The sequence below is a fragment of the Adiantum capillus-veneris genome, chromosome 24, assembly GCF_014529385.1.
Source record: "Adiantum capillus-veneris isolate H3 chromosome 24, ASM1452938v2, whole genome shotgun sequence".
Lineage (NCBI taxonomy): Eukaryota > Viridiplantae > Streptophyta > Polypodiopsida > Polypodiales > Pteridaceae > Adiantum > Adiantum capillus-veneris.
In genome coordinates this window covers 23182764-23207338 of record NC_140954.1, presented here as the reverse complement: position 1 = coordinate 23207338, position 24575 = coordinate 23182764, and the positions used below count along the sequence as shown (strand labels likewise).

The window sequence follows — 24575 nt, the reverse complement described above, 5'->3', positions numbered from 1 at the left end:
GACTGGGACTTTTTGGAGGGCACTCTACGCAGGATGGGCTTCTCAGATGCTTGGATAAGAGGTGTGTCAGCTCTGTACAGACAGGGCTGCCCTCTTGCCCCCTTCCTCTTTCTGTTCTATGCTGAGGCAATGAGCAGGTTTTTGGTTTCACAGCACGTTGGTTTACGTGGCTTAGTGCTCCCTATTCGGGGAGAAGAGCTACTCGACGTTGAGTTTGCAGACGACTCAGCCTTGTACTTGGATGGCTAGGAGGCCAACCTTCACAGGTGTGAGCAGGCTCTTGAGACTTTTTGTTGTGCATCAGGCACACTGATCAATTGGAGAAAGACAGTGGCTTTCTCGGTTGGTAGTGCTCCTACACCTGATTGGCTGCCAGGTAAGGGTTTCAGGTGGATTCCCCCAAGGACTGCAGTTCGGTACTTGGGCTGTCAGGTTGGTTTGGACTTGTCTCCCAAGCAGCAGATTGCTCCCCTCTTCCTGTCCATCAGGAGGAAGTTGTTACATTAGAGCTCCTCACGACTTTCTCTGGCAGGCAGAGTTGTAGTGGCCAAGCAGGTGTTGTTGGCTACTATGTGGTACATCACTTCTTGTTGGATCTTTTCGAGTTCTTGTATCAGCCGGGTAGAGAGGCTGATCGGGAACTTCCTTTGGTCAAGACGTGACACTCAGATAGCCCGGGCCAAAGTGGCATGGTAGGTCATCATTATTCCTTGTTCTCAAGGAGGATTGGGGATCATAGACCCAGCACAGCAGAGCAGAGCCCTTCTTGGGAAGTTTATCGTCAGAGGGCTTCTTCCAGGAGAGGAGCCCTGGAAGAAGTTCTTGCTTCAGTGGCTTAGTGCTAGGGTAACTCAAGCTAGAGGCCTTTGGCGACCCTCGACTAGATGGATTTTCACAGAGATGCGCAAAGTTGGCTTGAGCAGGAGACTGGAGGACCGCTTCGCTGTGAGTCTACTCCGATCTTGGGAGCAACTGCGAAGAGGCCTGGAGCAGCGTCAGTCTACTTGCACGGAGGAGCGCCTGAGAAAGCCACTTGTTTGGAACCCCATGGTTAGCACTGAGAGAGGCCACTTGGTTGGTAGTAGGCCTCATGTTTCCTGGGGTTCCATGGCAGAGGGTCCAGCACGCACTCTAGGTGACTGGCTACAGTTTTCAGGCTTGTCAGAGGAGCTTCAAGGCATCCTACAGGGCATGAGAGGGGTGCAGAGCATGTGTCAAGACATCTCAGAGGCAGTACCAGCTAAGTGGCTCTCACCTCTCGAGTCAGCAACGCCCAGATGGATGGGGGCCTTCACGCGACTGGAAGTTCTCATCTCAGTTCGGGCTTGCTTAGAGACTATACCCTCCCTGTTTTTCGAGCTACAAGGTGAGGGACGCTTACACCGAGTTGCAGTAGAGGCCCCACAGGTGGCAGAGGGCTGTTTTCAGAGGATCCGAGTGGTGGGCATCTGTGGGAGGACTTGTGTCATAGATCCCAACCCAGCAGCTCTTGAGACTCGCTACTGGAGGCTGTGGGTGGCACGAGTACAGTGGGATCCTGGAGAGTGGCTTTGGAGGGACCCTTTCTCCTCAGTAGACCATCCAGGTGTCCATTTCTTTCAGTACACTGATTGACTGGGACGTCACATACTGGCAGCACACAGAGAGGCTCGTCCTGCTGCAGCACCTCATTGGCAGAAGGAGGGTCTCACAGCTGAGTTCTTGGCAGCTTTTTGGGAGAGGTTGTGGGACTCCAAACAACGGAGGCGAGGCACTTTGTTCCAGTGGCTGGTGTGCAGCAGTTGGGAGCTGGCTTGTACATAGTGGTCTCCCGGCCGCATGTGCAGCTTGCGACCATCTTGTGGAGAGTCAGCGTCACTGTCTTTGGGACTGTCCTTAGGCACAGCAAGTTTGGCTTCGTGTTCTTCGGCTGATGCCAGCTCTTTCCACAGCTCGGCGGTACACTTGGGGGGCAGCTGCTTGGTCCATTCTCACGGACCCGGCACTTCAGTTTAAGCTATCCTCCACCAACAGGATGATAGTGATGCAGAGGGATCGACCTACACTCCAGCCTGCTACAGAGCTTACTCCACAAGAGAGGTGCAATGAGAGAGAGGAGTGTTGGGAGCTCATCAACGGCCTGACACTCTGGTTCATCTGGCAGGCCCGCTGCTTCCGCATCTTCGAGGCTCGCCCTGTACCAACAGCAGAGACTGTTCGGGATCTTTGGCTAGAGCTGATCCATACTCTCAGAGGACAATTCAAGAGACTCCAAGGCAGCTCCGACTGCATGCGGGAGCACAGAGAGGCTTTCCTTCGACTCAGGCGTCCTAGGCCTTTTTTCACCATGGTCCAGGGTGGGCTCACATGGCACTACCGTCCACCTGTGTGGCTTTTCCCTCCTCCCATCTCTTGATTTAGCTTCATTGTACATATGTTTGTCTTTTCATTGAGAGAGTTTCCCCATCATGATTGTCGTAGCCCTCTCTTGTATAGGTGGTTGTAGCCCTATGCGCAATTTCATTAACTAATAGAAGGATCTTTTTCCCGGAAAAAAAAAACTGCTAACGTGTCAAAGCCCTTAAGAAGGGAGCCAACTTGCAGATGTCAGCCGAGGGGCCTGAACCCTAAGAAGAACAAGCAACAGAAGAAGAAGTCCTACCAACTTATGGGGACCCTGTCCGATGCGACCCGAAGTGACATGAAGGATTAAAATAAAGCAGGACCCTCACACACACACTGAAAGTCTTGCGTAACAACTGATGATGTGGCATATTTTCGGATATTATGCTGCCAGTGCTGACGTGGCATGCTGTATAGATTTCCGCGTTTTGCGCTGACTGCTAACATGGCAGTTGTACGGAATTCCATGGTTTACGCTGGCATTGCTTTTGGACCCGAAGCTTTTGAGTTTGAAGGCTTTTCATGTAAACTGCTTTTCATAGGCCAAGGGCCTTTAAATGTGCTAAGGGCTCATTCTCTGGCATGCTTCTTGGAGAAGGTGCAGAGTCTCGAGTACCGGCTTGTACTGTGTTGATGCAATATAAAGAAATACCGAAAGGGGCGCCAAGGTTTGGGGCCAATACTCTCTGGGGTGGAATTCCGCCACTCCGTGTCACGTGCCGTCTCTCTCTTTCAGTTCAGTTGTTATTGAAGTGCTAAAAGTCTGCTCAGTCTGTTCTTTTCTATTGGCACGTGGTGCCCGTCTTGTGACAGTGGTATCAGAGCATCAGACGCGTGCTTTTCTAAAAGCATATCGGTCCTACCAAAGAGGAGACAGAGCAAACCGGCGCTTCCAAAAGTATACTGGAATTTTGTATATCTTGAAATTTCTCGACATCTCTCAGTAGATGTCTCTTCTCGAGTTAATAACCTTGGAGGTCCAGTGTGATTACTATATCTTCGGACGACCATCGCCGCCAAAGGAACATTGTCTGTCCAAGAGCTTATGGACCATGGTGCGGCCAGCTATACGACCTTATGGAAGGAACCTAACCCTAATTTTTGGTGCAGGTTTCAGGATGGAAAGTCAATCGACTTTTCGAGCTCGGCTGATGTCGAGATTGCTTTTTAAGTTTGAGTTCTGTTTGAAATTGTTTGGTGATCTTGTTTGGAATTTGTTTGAAATGGATGGTATCTAATTTGAACCTGTCTTGGTGCTGATTTGAAATGTTTGACTCTGGTTTTAATAGTGGTTTCAATGATTGGTGATTTTACCCCCGGGTGGAGGGTGAGAAATGATGTTTGAGAATGCTTGTCCATACTCATTGCCCGGACCCTTGTGGTTATTTGTGAGGGGAGTATTGAATGATTGAAAAGTGCTATTTTTACTCATGGGGCGGACCCTTGTGGTTATTTACGGGGGGAGTATTGTCGTTGTTACTCATGGCCCGGACCTGCATGGTTATTTACGGGGGGAGTATTAAGAAGTCTGAGCAGTGGTTACTCTTAGCACCTCCAAACAACGCAGGCTGCGGTCTGGGGGGCGTTTGGTTGTAAAAGGCCTCTATATCTCATGGCCCGGACCTTTTTAGGTTATTTGCGAGAGGAGTAATGAGTGGTTGAACAGCTCATGGCCCGGACCTGGATGGTTATTTGCGGGGGGAGTGTTCATCGACAGCTTTATGTTTCTATGTCTTGTAACATGCATATGTGAGCATTTGTGTTGCATTGTGATATGCCAACCACTGAATATTCCTAGTTGGATGAGATTGCCTGGGTATGTAATTTTAGTGCATCAAAACACCCATGGAAGATCAGTACAGTCTGGGTGTGATGGCTAATTTTACTACGCCGGAATATCAAGAGTTCCGATTTGGACGAAAGGAGAAGCCAACTCCTTGATCAAAAGAGCCAAAAGGAGAAGTTAACTCCTTAACAAAAAGAGCAAACTGATTGTCCCTCGAAATGTCCCTCGGAAATTTTTGAGATAACTTGAGTTGTTTTACAGATATGCTGTAATCGCGGACGATTACTCTCTTTCAAGAAGGGGAGATGTCACAAACTGCTGACGTGTCAAAGCCCTGAAGAAGGGAGCCAACTTGCAAATGTCGGCCGAGGGGCCTAAACCCTAAGAAGAACAAGTAACAGAAGAAGAAGTCCATGGAGACCCCGTTCGATGGGGCCCCAAGCGACATAAAGGATTAAAACAAAGCAAGACCCACACACACACTGAAAGTCTTGCGTAACAAGTGATGACATGGTTAATTTTCGGAAATTACGCTGACAGTGCTGACGTGGCAAGCTGTACGGATTTCCGCGTTTTGCGTTGACAGCTGAGATGGCAATTGTACGGAATTCCATGATTTATACTCATAACTTTTTGGCATTGCTTTTCGATCCGAAGCTTCTGAGTTTGAAGGTTTTTCATGTAAGCAGCTTTTCATAGGCCAAGGGCCTTTAAATATGTGCTAAAGGCTCATTCTCTAGCATGCTTCCTAGAGAAGGTGCAGAGTCTCGAGTACCCACTTGTACTGTGTTGATGCAATATAAAGAAATACTGAAAGGGGCGCCAAAGTTTGGGCCCAATACTCTCTCGGGTGAAATTCCGTCACTCCGTGTCACGTGTCGTTTCTCTCTTTCAGTTCAATTGTTATTGAAGTGTTAAAAGTCTACTCAATGTATTCTTTTCTATTGGCACGTGGTGCCCGTCTTGTGACAGAAGCACTTGTGACATGGGTAAAATTTAAGAAAATTTTCACGTCAACTTGCATATCATACGAATATGAAAGAGATACCATCACGGTTTGGCATCATTTGAGAATGACTAAGAAAGATACATTGCATGACTACTACCACAGGTTTTGGGAAACTTATTTGCTAGTGTCTTCATTTCAAACGATTACTTTGAGGGACCAGATTGTGCAGTTTTGTTGTGGTTTGCCAAAAGAGATTCAAGAGTATTGTCTAGAACAAAGTCTTACTCTATTCAGAGACTTGTGGGACATGCTAAGCAAGGATTTGAAAATTGAAATGCATGCCGTCTCATTGACTTATCCTGCACACAAGATAGTATCCACCTCAACATGGCAAAAGTCTTCTAGTGAAGAGAATGAATCGGGAAAACCAGATGACAGCTCATCACAGGATTCCACAACAATAAGAGAATCAGATGGTAGCGCGTCCGAGGATTCAGACGAACTAAGGGAACCAGATGCAAGTTCATTAGAGGATTTCGGAGAAGAATGGGGATCGAACGATAGTGCATCTCAGGTGTAACAGACTTGGACACTCCAAGTCAAGAATCTACCGCGACACGACAGGAATTCGCTTCAAAACAGTTTACAATTTGATTCGACACCGGCCCGACAGAGTTCCGTGCCAAGAGGTATTGGCCCCAAAGACTAGCACCCCTTACGGTATTTCTTTTTGTATTAAAATCTGTGCTCAAAGTACAAGGGAGTGATTGGGTCTCACTCTCAGACTCTGCATCCAGATGCTCTGAGAAGTGGGAGCCCAAACCACTCTTATAAAGGTTTACAAGGGATGCCAAAAGCAGAGCCCCAAAGCTGCCCATAAAAAGCTTTCAAAAATAAAGCAATTATTCTCACAAGCAGTCTCTTGGGAATTAAAATAAAAGCAAGTAATCCCCAAAAGCTATCTTTTTCTCTTGCGTAGAAATCAGCTAGCTTTTGCGTAGGAATTCCGTACAGCTTTTTGCCACGTCAACAGCCCGAAAATTCCGCAGGATTCTGCGCCGCAAATTACGAGGGTCCGTAAGGCAGTGCCACGTCAACATTTTCAGGGTTTGTCCGGGGCTGCCTTGCTGCACCATTTCCTGCTGCCCATTCTAGGGGTCATGCCACGTCACCGGTTTGTGACATACCCCCCTCTTGAAAGCATTGTAATCGCCCTCGATTACGCCTGCAAAACAGACAGAGGCCATAAACTGTCTTAGCAGACACTAACTGTTAGTACAGACGCACTAGGAACACACATCTAGCACATGTACCAATGGTTAATCGGCAACGTATTTAGCAACCGCATCTAGATCCATTCGAGACCTCATAGATGCCCGATAGACTAATCCTTATTGCAACTATGTCTATCGAGATCTTTCAGACCGAAATGCTGCAGTCATTTCGTCTATCAGTTCCTGCACTTAGACAAGTCAAGAACAAATCAGTATCATATTATCGGGAATTCCAGATCATAAAGTCATTACAGCACATGCTATCAACTCACAGTATCCCTGAAACTAAAAAGAGACAATCGACTTTAGTATCAAAAATCGAGACAATCCGTTGACAAAGGAGTGGAGCGACTCCCCTCTTGTGCATACCCGTTGCACCAGATTCCACCCAAGCTGAGTTCGGGGTTCCATTTAGAATAGACTATGCTAATCCAAATGCTTCAAGGTAAAGATTCACAATCTGAGGAGTATCTGCTAGGTCCTCCTCCTCCATCCACTTCGCATCCAATGTAGGATAGTTCTTGAATTTAATAAAGAACCGCCTTATCGACTTACCCTTAATCTTTTTGTCTTTATGTGCCAATATCTGTTCTGGAACAAGGATCTCGTTTTCTTCCACTTCGGGTTGCTCATCAAGCTCCCCATCTTCGGGCACATCGCCTTTAAAAGGCTTCAAGAGCCTCACATGAAAAGCATTGTGAATTCTCCAAGTATCGGGCAACTTCAGTCTAAAGGAGACATCATTTATCTTTTTGGAAATCTGGAAAGGTCTAGTATCGCATACTAAGCTTTGGAAAAAGTCTCTCCTTTCCCTTTTTCTTTCTTCGGCGTGCCTTCTCAAAAGGTAAGAGCACCCAATCGTTCTCCTTCAATTTCAAATTGCGACGGTGGCGATCTGCTACCTTTTTTTGTCTTTCTTGAGATTTCTGCAAAGCCTCGAATACATTGGCAAAAGCCGTGTCCAAGTCACGCATGTACTCATCGGCTTCAAAAATCTTGTCTTTCGTGCTTAGGAAGGGTGGAACCTTCGTAGCACCTTCAATAATCTCAAATGGCGCCTTCCTTGTCAAAGAGTGTATCGTGTTATTGTAGGAAAATTCCACCAAGGTAAATACCTTTCCCATTGAGTCTTCTTATCCGAGATGTAAGACTTCAATAAATCTAGTACCACTGAATTGGCAATCTCCGATTGCCCGTCAGTCTACGGGTGGAACGATGACGAGAACTGCAACCGCGTGCCAATGTTCTCCCAAATAGCCTTCCAAAACAAACTTGTAAATTTGGGGTCCCTGTCGGAGACAATCGTCTCAGGCATGCCATGTAATCCGAAGATCCGGGCCACAAAAAGTCTCACTAAGTGATCCGGCTTGACTGTTTTCTTCACTGGAATGAAATGAGCTTGCTTGCTAAATCTATCAATAACAATCCAGATACCATCGTGACCACTCTGTGTTCTCAGGAGATCAAAAATGAAATCGATTGCAATACTTTCACAGGGGCGGGTGGGTATGGGTAAAGGCTGTAACAATCCCTGTGCTTTTATGCCTGTCAAACTTGAACTTCGTCCACGTCCTTCTTGAGTCTCGACCAAAACAAACATCTCTCCACACCTTTCAAGGTGGTAGCAATTTCGCGGTGACCCGTAAAAGGTGGACAGTGGCATTCGGTCATAACCTGTTCTCTCAACGGCTGTGTAACGCACAACATCGTTTTCCTCATCAAGTAGCCATCCTGAATGGAATATCCCGCTTCTATCTCCCCATTCTGTATCCGAGTGAAAATATCTGCAAAATCTGTATCTTGGCATACACATCGACCATATCCTCGAAGCTTCTATGATGTATCGCGAAAATAGCCAGAAGCAACGGCTTCCAAGACAAAGCATCTGCCACCAAATTCTTCTGTCCCTGCACAAGGACAATCTGGAAGTGAAATTGTGACAAGATGTTCGCCAACCGCATCTGCTTTTCTGATAGCTGCTTCTGTGACAAGAAGTAGCGTAAACTCTGATGGTCTGTGACGACAGTCAAATCCGCTCCGAGTAGGTAATGTCGCCACTGAGTAAGAGCATGAATAACCGTCAAAAGCTCTTTCTCATAAATCTGTGCTGTCAATTCCGGCCTTGAAAACAATCGGCTTTCGTAGGCAATGGCATGGCCTTCTTGCATTAAGACCGCACCCAGACTACGACCACAAGCATCACAATATACTTCAAAAGACTTCTGCAAGTCCGGCAAAGTCAAAATTGGTCCTGTAGTCAATTTCTCTTTCAGTGTCTGAAAGGCAGTCACCTCTGTGAATCCACACGAGAAAGTGACTCCTTTCTGCGTCAACATATGCAAAGGGGAAGCAACCTCTGCAAACTTTCTAATGAACCGCCTGCAGTACGAACACAAGCCCAAGAAGCTTCTAACTTCATGGACATTCTTCAAATCGAGCCAATCACGGATAGTCTCTATCTTGGTCGGGTCCATCTGCACTCCTGCTGCTCAGATAATGTGTCCCAGACAGTATATCTCCGATAGGAAAAAATCACTTTTCTTCGCATTAATCACCAACTTGTGATCTCGTAATACCTGAAAGACCCGTAGCAGATGTTCTCTATGTTCTGCCTCATCCTTGGAGAAAACAATGATGTCGTCAAAGAGAGTGCCAACAAATAGTCTGTACTCTCGAAAAATCCTGTCCATCATCCGGTTAAATGTCGCAGGAGCATTGGTTAGGCCAAAAGGCATCACCAAAAACTCAAATAACCCAAAACTCATCCGAAAAGCTGTCTTGTAGCCATCTCTCGGCGCGATTCGGATCTGATGATATCCACTCTTCAAATCGATCCTGCTAAAACACGAGGATCCCTGTAGTCGGTCAAGAATATCATCGATCCTAGGAATCGGAAATCTGTTCTTGATGGTGATTTTGTTGAGAGCTCTATAATCGATGCACATTCTCCAAGATCCGTCTTTCTTCAAAACCAACAACACTGGAGAGCAGTACGGTGAAGTACTAGGCTAGACAAGACCCTTTTCCAAGAGGTCTTTCACTTGGTTCATAATCTCTTCATTCTGGGCTTGGCTCACACAGTAAGGTGGCCGGTTCGGTGGTGTGCTTCCAGGTATCAGATCAATGGTATGATCCTCAGGACGAGCGGGTGGTAACTCGACTGGCAGGCCCTCTGAAAAGCAATCGGCATGAGTGTGGAGAAAATCTTGACGTTCTTTATCAAGTTCAGACAAATTTGTCCTATGATCATCATTCAACTCTTTCAAAAAGATAGAGTAAACAGACAGACTGGATTTCATTAATTTTGAAACGACCGAAGCAGATACAATAGGGACACACTCGCCCTTAAATTTTATATCAAGTACAATAGTTCGGCCCTTCTGAGTAGTCAAAGTCGCTTTTCTCGCCCAATAGTCGACCACGGCGTTGTTCTTATGGTACCAGGGACTTCCCAAGAGGACATCACAACCTTCCAAGGGTATTATGTAGAAGTCCTCATGCCCCAAATACCCCTGACAATGCAACCGAAGTTTGCCAATGACAGGTGTAATGGCTACGTCCCTGCTAGGTGCCGCTAGAATTGCCTCTGCTAGTGGTCCCATCCGATCGGGTGTGATCTTGAGCCGCGCCGCCAATTCTGGTCAAATGAAGTTGGCCTTGACTCCTCCATCAAAGAAAATCAAGGCTTCTTGGTCTTTCACTTTGCCCTAAGCTCGGCAAAGTTCTATACTCTCGTCAATCGTGCTTGGGTCAATACCCATGCAATCTGGAACCAGTCCTGCTTTCATCTTGCCTTTTCGTCCACGTTCCTCAGCTGCTTTCGAACCCTCAGGCCCGTCTTCATCTTTGTCATTCTGATCTTTCGGTGCCTTTTAGGGCACTTCGCAGAGATATGCCCAGTTTCCTCGCATCCAAAGCACTTCCCTTCTTTGATGTAGTTAGCTCTCTCTCGAAAAAGTAAGCTTGGGTCGTGCATCCTTTTCTTTCTTTTCTAGGTTGCTCTTCTTCTTTCTACTTTCATTGTTCAAAGTCTGTTTGGTTCTTTGTGTCATGATTTTCATATGTGGATAGGTCAAATTGCTTGAATGAATGGCAAAACCCCGTTTCGCATGACTCATCAGTTCCTGAATGGAATCTGACTTTTGCTCTAAGCAGTGATCTCGGATCTCTGTAGGAAGTCCCAAGGTAAACCGCTCAATCTGTTCTTTGAACGAGATCTTCTTAAATGAAGAAGCTGGTAGAAAAGAGCTCCAGGATCTCTCGCAATATGCGTCCAATGTATCCTTCTTGGTCATCCGAAGATGGTTCCAAGCAGTTCGTATGTCACGCACGTACTCCTGAGTCAGCCATGAAGAAATAAAAAGCCTTTTAAATTTCATCTATTTAAGTGGTGCTTTCTTGTTTAATAGAAGAGTGGACCACCAAGTTCGAGCATTTCCCTTGAAGAAAGAGGTAGCCCTCCGAATCTTGGAGTGCTCTGAGTAATGCCCTCCAGAGAAAGCTATGTCAAACTGTTGTATGAAGGCCAAAGCCTTCGAAGCATCTTGAAATCCAAAAAACGAGTCAAATTTAATTGACTGTCCACCTTCTTTAAACTCTCGGACTTTCTTGCTTTTATCTTCCAGAAAGTCATACTGGTTGGCTTTATAAAAATTCTTCTTCCTTACATAAAATCCGTTGTCGTCGGAGTCTGAACTATCTGAAGACGAGTCCTTTGTACAACTGTCCGGAACTGAGCGAGATTTAGACTTCTTTGCCTTTTTCTTGCCCTTTCCGAAGCGTTGCTTTTTGCTTCGCTTTTTTCCTTTTTTGCCTTCTTTGCTTGAGTCCGAAGAGCTAGAAGAACTGTCAGAAGAAGAAGAAGAAGAAGAAGAACTAGGTACTCCTTCAAATCGCACACGCTTCTTCTCCTTTCTTGAAAGGCAAAAGTAGATTGACGACCCAAATAACCCAGGAACTCAATGCCTTTCTTCTGCTTTTTGTCGTGCTTTTGGCTTTGTTCTGCGCGTCAAATAGCTGACTAATCCGTGTGTCACAAAGTGATGACGTGGCGGACAGCAAAAACCCTAATTTCTGCCAGAAACCCTAAAATTCCTGCAAACCCTAATTTTTGCCAAAAACCCTAAATTTCGGAAATCGCGGAGGCGGATTATTATTATTATAAAAAAAAAAAAAAAAATTTGGAAAATGATGAGCGACGCGAATTTTGCTTTTGCTTTTTTTTTATTAAAAAAAAAAAGAGAAAAGACTCTCTAAGAGAGAGAGAGAACTGATGCTTTTGATTTTAAAAGCTTTTGGGGCTCTGCTTTTGGGCATCCCTTGTAACCTTTAAATTAGTGGTGAGGGCCTCACTTCTGAGAGCATCTGGACGCAGAGTCTGAGAGTGAAACCCTAACCGCTCTCTTGTACTTTGATGATTGATTAATACAAAAAGAAATACCGAAAGGGGCGCCAGTCTTTGGGGCCAATATCTCTAGGCACGGAACTCCGCCGGGCCAGTGCAAATCTATTGTGATCTGTGAATTGTTTTGAAGTGGTTATTTGGTGCTGTCGCGGTTGATTCTTGACTTGGAGTGTCCAAGTTTGTTACAGTGGTATCAGAGCACGGCCGATTTCTCTTCTACGGGAAGTCCGATCCCCGAATTTTATTTTTTTCCGCGGCACCTATGGCTTCAGGCAATGATCAGTCGACTCCCTCTGCATCTGGAGATGCGGGCTGGGATCACAACGAAGATTCAGACAGAGAGTATGGCCCGCCTCGGCCTACTCAGGCGGAGCAAACAGAGATGGAGCGTCGTCAATTGATTGGCGATGCAACAAAGATGATGCTCAATTTTGCCAAGGACCCGAAGATGGTAAAATATATGAACCAGACCTCTTTGAAAGAGGTACAGATGGAGTGGCAGAGAACCACAACACCACTCCCGAAACCCGCTCTCAAGAAACCTTCTACCTCCAAGAAATATACGGAGAAGGAACTGGAGAACGTGGTTGATGCACGGATTGCTCAGCTTTTCGACGTGCAAAAGAAAGGCAAAAAGCACGGCAAAAAGCAGAACAAAGGTACTGACTTCCCGGGATATTTGGGTCGTCAGTCGACATTCGACAAAGCAAAGAAACGGAAGAAGCGTGTTCGATTTGAAGGAGTACCCAGTTCTTCTTCTTCTTCTTCTGACAGTTCTTCTAGCTCCTCGGATTAGAGCGAAGAAGACAGGAAAAAAAGCAAAAAGCGAAGCAAGACACAAAGCTTCGGAACGGGCAAGAAAAAGGCAAAGAAGGCTACATCTCGCCCAGAGACTGACAGTTCTACTGAGGACTCGTCTACAGACAGCTCAGATTCCGATGACGGAAAGTTTTATGCGAACAAGAAGAATTTTTACAAAGCCAACCAGTATGACTTTCTCGAAGATAACAGCAAGAAAGTCCGAGAGTTTAAGGAAGGTGGCCACTCGATCAAGTTTGATACTTTTCAGGATACTCAGATGCTTCGAAGGCTTTGTCTCTTATACAGCAGTTTGACATCGCTTTCGCGGGAGGACGCTATTCAGAGCACTCCAAGATTCGGAGAGCTGCCTCTTACTCTGAGGGGAATGCTCGTACTTGGTGGTCCACGCTTCTATTAAGCAAGACTGTGCCAGTTACATGGCTGAAATTCAAGAGGCTTTTTATTTCTTCTTGGTTGACTCAAGAGTTTGAGCGAGATATACGAGCTGCTTGGAACCATCTCCGGATGACCAAGAGCGATACAGTGAATTCTTATTGTGAAAGATTCTGGAGCTCTTTTCTACCCGCCTCTTCATTCAAGAAGATCTCGTTCAGAGAACAAATTGAGCGGTTTACCTTGGGTCTACCTACAGAGATCCGAGATCACTGCTTGGAACAGAAGTCAGCTTCTATTCAGGAGTTGATGAGTCATGCGAAGCGGGGCTTTGCCATTCACTCTCGCAGTCTGACCTACCCCACAGATGAGGCCATGACACAACGAGCCAAACAGACTTCTGGGAATGAAAGTAGAATGAAAAAGAGCAACCCAGAGAAAAAAAAAGGATGCACGACCCAAGCTTACTCCTGAGGAGAGAGCTCGCTTCATCAGAGAGGGGAAGTGCTTTGGATGCGGGAAACATGGACATATTTCCGCAAAGTGCCCTGATAAGGCACAGAAAGAACAGAATGATAAAGACGACGACAGGTCTGAGAGTTCGAGAGCAGCTGAGGAATGTGGCAAAAAAGGCAGATAGAAAAGCAGAACTGGTACCACATGGAGTGGGACTTGCACCGAATCACATGAATGAAAGTACAAACTTTGCCGTTTTTTTTTGGGGCAAAGTGAAGGATCAAGAAGCTCTTTTGAAGGAGCCAAGGCCAACTTCTTTTCACTTGGAATTGGCGGCTCGATTTGGAACTGCGCCCGACAGACTGACGCCACTAGCGGTGGTAGTTCGACTGGCACCCGGATGGGATGTTGCCATTACACCGAGCATTGGCAAACTTCGTTTGCAATGACAGGGGTGTTCAGGGCACGTGAGTGACGTTCTACTCGGGATCCCTTGGTACCACAAGAACTACGTCGTGGTTGACTACCGGGCCGAGAAAGCGACTTTGATAAATGAAGGGCTTAGAGATTGTACTTGATGAACTTCAGTTTTCTTACTCATTCTTTTGGGAGAACTGAACCATGGATAAAAGTTGAATATGTTTTGACCTGAAGAAAAGAACGCCAAGATTTTTTTCTCCACGCTCATGCCGATTGCTTTTGAGAGGGCCTGAAGATCATACCATTGATCTGATATCTGGAAGCACACCACCGAATCGGCCACCTTATTGTGTGAGCCAAGTACAGAATGAAAAGATTATGAACTCAGTGAAAGACCTCTTGGAAAAGGGTCTTGTCCAGCTTAGTACTTCACCGTATTGCTCTCCAGTGTTGTTGATTTTGAAGAAAGACAGATCTTGGAGAATGTGCATCGATTATAGCACTCTCAACGAAATCACCATCAAGAACAGATTTCCGATTCCTAGGATCGATGATATACTCGACAGGTTACAGGGATCCTCGTGCTTTAGCAGGATTGACTTGAAGAGTGGATATCATCAGATCAGGATAGCGCCAGGAGATGTCTACAAGACAGCTTTTCGGACGACTTTTGGGTTATTTGAGTTTTTGGTGATGCCTTTTGGCTTAACCAATGCTCCTGCGACATTTAACCGGATGATGGACAGGATTTTTCGAGAGTACAGGCTATTTGTTGGCACTTTCTTTGACGACATCATTGTTTTCTCGAAGAATGAGGCAGAACACAGAGATCATCTGCTTCAAGTCTTTTAGGCATTACGAGATCACACGCTAGTGATTAATGCAAAGAAAAGTGAATTTTTTCCTACCATGGATACATTTTTTGGGACACATTGTGTCAACAGCAGGAGTGCAAATGAACCCGGCCAAGATAGAGACTATCCGTGATTGGCCCGATTTGAGGAATGTCCATGAAGTTAGAAGCTTCTTGGGACTGTGTTCGTACTACAGGCGGTTCATACGAAAGTTTGCAGAGGTTGCTTCCCCTTTGCATACCTTGACACAGAAAGGAGTACCTTTTTCGTGGGGACCCACAGAGGTGACTGCCTTTCGGACATTAAAAGAGAAATTGACTACAGGACCAGATTTGACTTTGTCGGACTTGCAGAAGTCATTTGAAGTATTTTGTGATGCTTGTGGTCGTAGTCTGGGTGCGGTCTTGATGCAAGAAGGCCATGTCATAGCTTACGAGAGCCGTTTGTTCTCTAGGCCGGAGATGACAGCACAGATCTATGGGAAAGAGCTTTTGGCGGTTATCCACGCTCTTACTCAGTGGCGGCATTACCTACTCGAAGCGGATTTTACTGTCTTTACAGACCATCAGAGTTTGCGCTACTTCTTGTCACAGAAGCAGCTTTCGGAAAAACAGATGCGATGGGCGAACATCTTGTCACAGTTCCACTTCCAGATTGTCCATGTGCAGGGACAGAAGAATGTGGTGGCAGATGCTTTGTCTCGGAAACCGTTGGTTCTGGCTATTTCCGCGATACATCATAGGAGCTTCGAGGATATGGTCGATCAGTGTGCCACAGATACAGATTTTGCAGATATTTTCACACGGATACGGGATGGGGAGACAGTAGCTGGATACTCCCTTCGGGAAGGCTACTTGATGAAAAAGACTATGTTGTGCGTTACACAGCCGTTGAGGGAAAAGGTTATGACTGATTGCCACTGTCCACCTTTTACGGGTCACCGCGGCATTGCTACCACCATGAAAGGGATAGAGAGATATTTCTTTTGGCGGAGACTGAAGAAGGATGTGGAAGAGTTTGTGCGCAGTTGCTTGGTATGCCAGAAGGTCAAGTTTGACAGGCATAAGGCACAGGGATTGTTACAGCCTTTACCCATACCCACCCGCCCCTTGGAAAATATTGAAATGGATTTCATTTTTTTATCTCCCGAGAATACAGAATGATCACGATGATTTTCCGATTACATGGCACGCCTGAGACGATTGTCTCCGATACACACCCCAGATTTATGAGTTTGTTTTGGAAGGCAATTTGGGAGAACATTGGCACGCGGTTGCAGTTCTCGTCATCGTTCCACTTGCAGACTGATGGGCAATTTAAGATTGCCAATTCAGTGATTTTAGATTTATTGAAGTCTTGTATCTCGGATCAGAAGACTCAATGGGAAAAGAACTTACCTTTGGTGGAATTTGCCTACAATAACACGATACACTCTTCGACGGGGAAGACGCCATGAGAGATTGTTGAAACTGCTGCGAAGGTTCCATCCTTCCTGAGCACGAAAGATTAGAAATTTGAAGCGGATGAATATTTGCGAGATTTGGATACGGCTTTTGCCAAGGTTCACGAGACTTTACAGAAGTCTCAAGAACGACAGAAAAAGGCAGCGGATCGCCATCGTCGCGACTGGAAACTGAAGGAGGATGATTGGGTGCTCTTACTTTTGAGAAGGCACGCCTAAGAAAAAAAAAAGGGAAAGGAGAGGCTTTTTCCAAAGCTTAGTATGTGATACTACGGACCTTTCCAGATTACTGACAAGATAAATGATGTCTCTTTCCGATTGGACCTGCCAGATACTTGGAGGATTCACAATGCATTGCATGTGAGTCTCTTGAACCCTGTTAAGGGTGATGTGCCTGATGATGGGGAGCCTGATGAGCAACCCAAAGTGGAAGAAAACGAGGAGATCCTTGTTCCTGAACAGATTTTGGCACATAATGATACGAAGAAAGGTAAAGTCTGAAGGCGGTTCTTGGTTAAGTTCAAGAACTTTCCTGCATTTGATGCGAAGTGGATGGAGGAGGAGGACCTAGCAGATACTCCTCGGATTGTGAAACTTTACCTCGATGTTTTGGTTTAGCATAGTCTACTCCAAACGGAACCCAGAAACTCAGCTTGGCCGAAGATCTGGTGCAGTGGGATGCACAAGAGGGGAGTTACTCCACTCCTTTGTCAACAGATGCCTCGATTTTGATACTAAAGTCACTGATGTCTCTTTGAGCTTCAGGGATACTGAGAGCTGACAGTATTCTGCTGGATGACTTTATGAAATGGAATTCCTGATTATGATACTGATTTGTTCTTGACTTCTTGTGAGTGCAGGAACTGATAGCCGAAATGACTGCAGCATTTTGGTCTGATTGATCTCGAATAGACATGGTTGCAATAGGGGTTAGTCAATCGGACATCGATGAGCTCCCGATTGGACCTAGATGTGATTGCTAGCTACATTGCCGATAAATCATGGTCTAAGATCCGAATGAATGTTGAATGTCATGTGATGTCCTGTGATGTCTGGTGATGTCCTGTGATGTCGTGTGATGTGACTGTCGATTTTGTACATGTGCTAGATGTGTGTTCCTAGTACGTAGGTACTAACAGTCAGTGTCTGCTAAGACGGTTTATGGCTTTTGTCGGTTTTGCAGGCGTAATCGCGGTCGATTACAATGCTTTTAAGAGGGGGGTATGTCACAAAGTGATGACGTGGCGGACAGCAAAAACCTTAATTTCTGCCAGAAACCCTAAAATTCCTGCAAACCCTAATTTTTGCCAAAAACCCTAAATTCCGGAAATCGCGGAGGCGGATTATTATTATTAAAAAAAAAAAAAAAAATTGGAAAATGATGAGCGACGCGGATTTTGCTTTTGCTTTTTTTTATTAAAAAAAAAAAGAGAAAAGACTCTCTAAGAGAGAGAGAGAACTGATGCTTTTGATTTTAAAAGCTTTTGGGGCTCTGCTTTTGGGCATCCCTTGTAACCTTTAAATTAGTGGTGAGGGCCTCACTTCTGAGAGCATCTGGACGCAGAGTCTGAGAGTGAAACCCTAACCGCTCTCTTGTACTTTGATGATTGATTAATACAAAAAGAAATACCGAAAGGGGCGCCAGTCTTTGGGGCCAATATCTCTAGGCACGGAACTCCGCCGGGCCAGTGCAAATCTATTGTGATCTGTGAATTGTTTTGAAGTGGTTATTTGGTGCTGTCGCGGTTGATTCTTGACTTGGAGTGTCCAAGTTTGTTACACCGTGCATCAACCACCTCTTCTAATTCTGCTCTGTAAACATCCTCGGCGTAGGAGGTTGTTTGAGCATCGGTTTGAGGGGTGGCTCCATGGTTTGCTGCCACTGTGAGTGCACCTCGTCGAAGGAGGTTTGGGTGAAAAATTTTGCAAGTTTAGGGCTTTTCGCAAAATTCATCAACTTTGTCGCTTCATTGACCAATCTCCTATGTTCCATCTCTTCAAGCTCCACTTGAGTAGGCAGAGGCGGGCCGTACTCCTCAAGTAAATCTTCTTCATGATCTCTTCCCGCATCTCCGGATGCAGAGGAAGTCAACCGTCCTTTGCTTGAATCCATAAGTGACGCATAAAAAGGATCAGATTTCTCGGTAGAAGAGAAATCGGCCGCGCTCTGATACCACTGTAACAGACTTGGACACTTTAAGTCAAGAATCTACCGCGACACGACAGGAATTCACTTCAAAACAGTTCACAATTTGATTCGACACCGGCCCGACAGAGTTCCGTGCCAAGAGGTATTGGCCCCAAAGACTGGCGCCCCTTTCGGTATTTCTTTTTGTATTAAAATATGTGCTCAAAGTACAAGGGAGTGATTGGGTCTCACGCTCGGACTCTGCGTCCAGATGCTCTATGAAGTGGGAGCCCAAACCACTCTTATAAAGGTTTACAAGGGATGCCAAAAGCAGAGCCCCAAAAGCTGCCCATAAAAAGCTTTCAAATGTAAAGCAATTTTTCTCACAAGCTCTCTCTTGGGAATTAAAAATAAAGCACGTAATCCCCAAAAGCTATCTCTTTCTCTTGCATAGAAATCAGCCAGCTTTTGTGTAGGAATTCCGTACAGCTTTTTGCCACGTCAGCACCCCGAAAATTCCGCGACATTCTGCGCTACAAATTACGGGGGGTCCGTACGGCAGTGCCACGTCAGCATTTTCAAGGTTTGTTCGGGGCTGCCTTGCTGCACCATTTCCTGCTACCCATTCTAGGAGTCATGCCACGTCATCGGTTTGTGACATCAGGTTTCTGATGATTGAGACTGACGTGCCAGCGGACAAGGGAGGCTAGCGAGGCTACCCACAGGTCCCAGGGCACAAGGAAAGAAAGTAAAGGGAATCATCTCGTAGATCAAAGAATTCCACAAATCTAGATTGAGGTGCCAAGGACGAGGAGGCCAGAGGGCCTACCAACATGTCAAAGGACACAAGGAAAGAACAGAGAGGTAAGCTAGGTCCACCAAAAAATTTGGTCAATGGGTACTATTTGGCCCTTGATGCAAAGTGGATGGAGGAGGAGAACATCGCAAATTCTCTTCAGAGAGAGCTATAAATTGAAGCTATTGGGCCATTAGCAGTGTCTATGCCAAAAGTTACCGATGAATCACCTCGTTGAATCTGGTGCAGTGCTAACTGCACAAGAGGGAAGCCACTCCACTCCTTGTCATAGATTGCCTAGATTGAATAAAGCCACTAGTTTCTCTTTGAGATTTTAAAGTACTGACGGGCTGATAGTATTTTGCGGAATGACTTTATGAGGTGTGTGCACTGAATTGGAATTTCCTTAATTGAAATGAAAACGTGTCCTCTTTCATGTGTGTATTGTTAGAGACATGTAGAGAAAGATGAAATGTTTGCAGCATTTGGTATAATGAATGATTTGAACTTAGTGCATCTAGACATCTGTTAGAGATCAAGGAGATCTCGATGTGATGGCTAAGTGAATGAAATCTAAATGTGAACTGAATAAGATTCTAGTGCATCAAAATGTCTATCTGGATGACTATTGTGAGTGCATCAAGAGTTCCAGGAGGATAAGATGGTTGAACACTGATCTAGGTGCATCAAGAGTTCTGGACGAAATGAGATGGCTAGATTAAATGATTGAAAACACGGTATTCAGTGTGAACTAAGTGTGTGATTTTGTGAACTGCATACTATGTGGATGTATTGTCTTATGAGGATAGTCATGGGCATGGTTTGCTTAATTGAAATGTGAAATGAAAAGATATGAATCTGATTGTAACAATATTAAGTGAATCAACACATCCGTGAAAAGATCAACACGGTCTGGATGTGATTGCTAAATGGTTACAATGATCAAGATTTGTATCTATGACCCTTGACACAGAAATGTGATTGATCAATGATTGATGTCTTTGTAGAAGTGCTGGATTGGTGGAGTTAAGTGCATGAGTACACAGAGTCAATATCTACTGAAGAAAATTTATGTCCTTTGGCTGTTTTTGCAGGTGTAATCGAGGGCGATTGCAATTCTTTCAAGAGGGGGCAATGTCACAAAGTGATGACGTGGCATACCCAGCTAGAAGAGAAATGGCCGAGTGAACAAGAAAGACTGAACCAACCAACTTAAAGAACTTATGAGCACCGGCCATGGGGCCTAAAACCCTAAAAACCCAAAGCTTGAACTCTAAGAATAAGACGCGCTTACATGTTGATGTCGCAACTGCTATACGGAATTTCCGTGAACTGCGCTGGTTGTGCCACGTAGCAAGCTGTACAGATTTCTACGATTTGCGCTCGCAGATTTTGGAGTTCTAGTGCTAGCTTTTAAGAGAGCAGATGCTTTTAGAGTTTGGTGCTTTTGGAGAAGTGCTTTTGGGGCTCTGCTTTTGGGCATCCCTTGTAAGTTTATAAGAGCCCCTTGGGCCTCAATCTACATAGCATCTGGACGCAAAGTTTGATAGTAGAGGACCCTCGGGAGTCTTTTTTTTTTTTTTTTTAAGAGAGAGTAGGAACTTGAAATTACAACTCACACACCCGATTCCGTGAGGTGGAGCATCCCAACCGGTTAAAGGTGGCCAACCCATCATATGGACCATGGGAACAGCCCCTAAGGGCTTCATGTCACACGAGTTGTCAAGGAGGTTTGAACCCAAGACCCTTGGGAGTTGTGCTTTGCTGTGAGCAATAATAAAGAAACACCGAAAGGGGTGCCCGTCTATGGGGCCAGTGCATCTAGGCGCAGAATTCCGTCATGCCGTATCGACTCTCTCTCTCTCTCTCTCTCTCTCTCTCTCTCTCTCTCTCTCTCTCTCTCTCTCGTAAAGTTCAGTGATTTTGTAGTTTTTGTTCATGTGTTGCTATTAATTTCTCGCTTGGAGTGTCCAAGCCTGTACCAGACTAACACCAGATGGGGTTCCAAACCCCCCTCCAAGAGCACCCCCCCCATCGCTAGAAAGGTATTTGCTTTAGATTGCACAAATGCTGATACAATGGTCCTAGATGCTGAGATGCTAATAAGATCTTGCGTATGCTTGGATCAGTCAAGCTAAACGCTAGGGGAACTGTTAGGGATCTTCAAACTTGGCAAGGCTATGGGCTGATCTGCTATTGTTGATGTTGAGGGTGTTGATGAGGACAATGGGAATGGGCTGAAATCTGAAAACGCTGGCTGAGCCGAGCTGAATCTGCAAATTGCAGAAATGCTGGCTGTTCTCTTGTCTAATGCTGAAAACTGCTAACGCTATGGCTGATCCGAAACTGAAGAGCTGATTTGCTGTTGTGGACTGATGCTGGGCAAAAACGCCATGGTACTGCATGATTTCTTTAATGCTGGCTGAATGTCACTTATAAATAAGTTAATAACTCGCTTATAAGAGGCGCTTCACATGCAAGTAAATACCTAGGCTGGGTTACCAATGCTAGACTATGCGGACACTTCCCAATGTCTACATCTAGCAAACACTAGGTTTGCTCATGTGCAATCAGAGGGTATGCAACTAATCTAAGTGCCTAGACATGCACATCCTCTGTACAGGCTCACAAGGGTACCTAGGCTATCCTAAACCCTAGAAGTAGGTGTCCACATGCACATAGGATTAATCTCTAAGTTTGGGAGCAATTCACTGCAATTATTGTGGATGAAGGTTTCAGCATCAATCTAAGGCTCAAAGTTACAACTTACCTCTTTTCTCTGGTCTGCAGCCTACCCAACCAACTCCTTTTCAAAGTTACATTGCCAGACTAAAGAACACCCTACCCACCCGATGGACGTTTTGAAAGTAAGTTCCTCGCAAGTTGAAGATTTCACTTTTCAACTTTCTCTCGGAGATGATTGGCCCATAAGGTAGGTATAATGGCAGTGCGTTCAGTTATTTTATTACTCAAGTAAAACTGCTCTTTGCTTGAAGATACCACTCTCAAGATCTGAGTACAGCTGGCAAAGACCCTTCACCTTCATAGCTCCAGTTCCTTAAAAGCAACTCTCGAAACCTTCGCTAAAGCCATCTTGCATAGGCCAACCAGCAAAAAGCACCTGCATTGAGTCTGCCAAATCGCATCGATGCCATGTCACAGTGCCAAGTTGGTAGCTGTCTGTACAATCGTCAGCCATGCATACTGGAGTACCATGTTAACATCATGTCAGACAGTCCCGACGGTATGTGCCACATCATCATCCGATGATGAGTAATTGTCCTCGATTACATCTGTCAAGACAGGCACAATCTGCAGGGCAACCGCTAGTGTAGACGTGGACTACCCAAGCCGTTTGTGCCTGCAGGGAGGAGGGAAGGTCTTACATTGCAGGATGACAGCTCCCCAAAAGGAACCTCTCTCTCTCTCTCTCTCTCTCTCTCTCTCTCTCTCTCTCTCTCTACATGTGTGTGCAAGGACCCAGAAAGAATTACCTCCATAAATTTCGCCAAAAGAGCCGCTGCCAATCTTGTAACAGCAGCGATATCTTCCGACCTCCATCCTCTCAAACACTGTGGTGCTTAATAAGAACGTTGAAAAACCTTTTCATATTTGTTTCTGCTTAACTCCGCCTAAGGTTAACCGCCTAAGGTTAAATGTTTCAGACGAATTTTGTTGGCCATCGAGAGCACTCCATGGCATTGTGTCATCTCATGTGTTTTGAGTCCTGACATGCTTGTACAAAGCAGCCTGAGCCCAACCTAGAGTACCACCTAGAATTTTAGATTGCCTTAATGTGCATCATGTAGTGATTGCTTGGAAAAAAATTAGGACTTTGGCAAGAGCAACATTACATAAAGAAAATCATTTTTTGAGTTGGCAAAAACTTGTTGGACCGACTTGCCAGATTTTAGAGACACGAGAGACAAAACTTAGATGAAAACCAAAATACCTATAATATTAAAGAGTACAGGTGAGAGGAATACTAGCTCTAAGCTAGCTCAAGATGATAGATGGACTAGATGCATTGGATATACACAAAGTGAGTGGAGATGAAGCCATTTATATAGGAGAGTAAAATGGGGTGGATCTAGAGGACCAATACGGTCAGGATGGTCTTATCTAGGGCTAACCTATTCCTTTTGAACCTAACAAACCCCCCTTCATCACATAGGTAAAACTAACCTATGAAATGACTATTGAGATGATGGTAAAAGAGGTGGATAAATGGCAACAAACATCTGATGGGCTCAGAGGTGGCTTATCATGGCTCATACAAGAACACCATGCATGGCTCAAAGGCCAAAGAATAATGGCCAGTGTGGCTCAAAGGATGAGATAGCACATAACCATCAAACAAAAAGCCATCACATAGTCCCCCCCCCCCTCTTGCCCTCTCCTCCAAAGCAAAAGAGCAAAAGTATCCCCCCTCAAGACATACTCGGTTAAGGACCAAGTGATTTAGGGCTTATATGAATACAAGTGGAAAGGGTGGTCTTACTACATACTGATAAGTATGGGTAGTGTACAAACCCTTAGAATACAACAAACTAGATGATTATAAACATGGCAAAGGTGTAAAACACATGGTAAAAAATCCTTTCCTTATTTATGCAATGCTTAATGAGTTTTTTGAATTTTTTATTTTTAATCTTTTCGGTGAGCTACGAGAAATTCCAAGAAATTATCTTGGATGGTCTAAGCTTGTGAAAAGCCTCCTATCACAGTCAATTCTCCCTTCTTGGTCGAGCCTTCCACTTGTAAGTCTCTAAGAACACAATCTTTGTAGAGTCCTTTTTATGAAAAGTTTACCTCACAGACCGTGTATTGCCCATATGAGGCATGAAGAACCTTAGAGTTGAGTGAAGATCCATCATTGAGCTTAAAGCGCAAGCATCCTAACTTTATGCTTTAAAAAGCTAAAGTGCTTTTTAGTTGCATGGCTAACTTGTGAATACAAAGCTACATTTTTAGCCATCATTGTAATTTTTCATATTCCTCTGATCAACTTGGATATCTAAAAGCCTCAAATTTATAAAATTTGTTAATTTTCAAGTTTATATGTAATATTATGAACCGAGTAGAGAGGGTTTAAGTGCTTTCAAGTTCTATCAGCTTAATTCTACCCACATATGGACTAAGAAATCATTTATTTTTTACCACAAACCTTGGACTCAGGTACAAAAGCCAATTTTGTAGAAAGGTTTTTAAGTTTTGTATAATGAATGATACATCATTGTTCCTGAGCACTATGTACTCTCCCTCGACCTTTTGATGTTTGTAACTCTCTCATGGATCGTCTCTTTGAAGGGCCATGTGCTTCTATGCATCCACGTGTGAAAGCTCTACACAACAATGTAAATTTTTTGGGATGATTTTGTGAATTTTTTGTCACTAATCCTCTTGGTAATTAGCTCATAACTCATCATTTAGGATTAGAAACTGCATTTCAGTCATAGGAGAAGTATTA

General features: G+C 44.9%; 1 protein-coding gene across 6 annotated transcripts in view; it reads right to left on the bottom strand.

Moving 5' to 3' along the window:
* The window catches only part of LOC147426083 (casein kinase 1-like protein 2), a 106901-nt gene extending 84050 nt beyond the window's left edge, over positions 1-22851 (bottom strand). For 2 of the 6 annotated variants that reach the window (XM_086498774.1, XM_086498775.1), the window contains exon 1: positions 22600-22851. In XM_086498774.1, the coding sequence (XP_086354900.1) occupies positions 22600-22666 (67 nt within the window). In that variant the 5' untranslated portion in view covers positions 22667-22851. Of the gene's footprint in view, positions 1-22145; positions 22467-22599 lie in introns of all 6 variants that reach the window. The other 4 variants (XM_086498777.1, XM_086498773.1, XM_086498776.1 and 1 more) reach the window with 4 other exon arrangements.
* Between the last annotated feature and the right edge of the window lie 1724 nt (positions 22852-24575).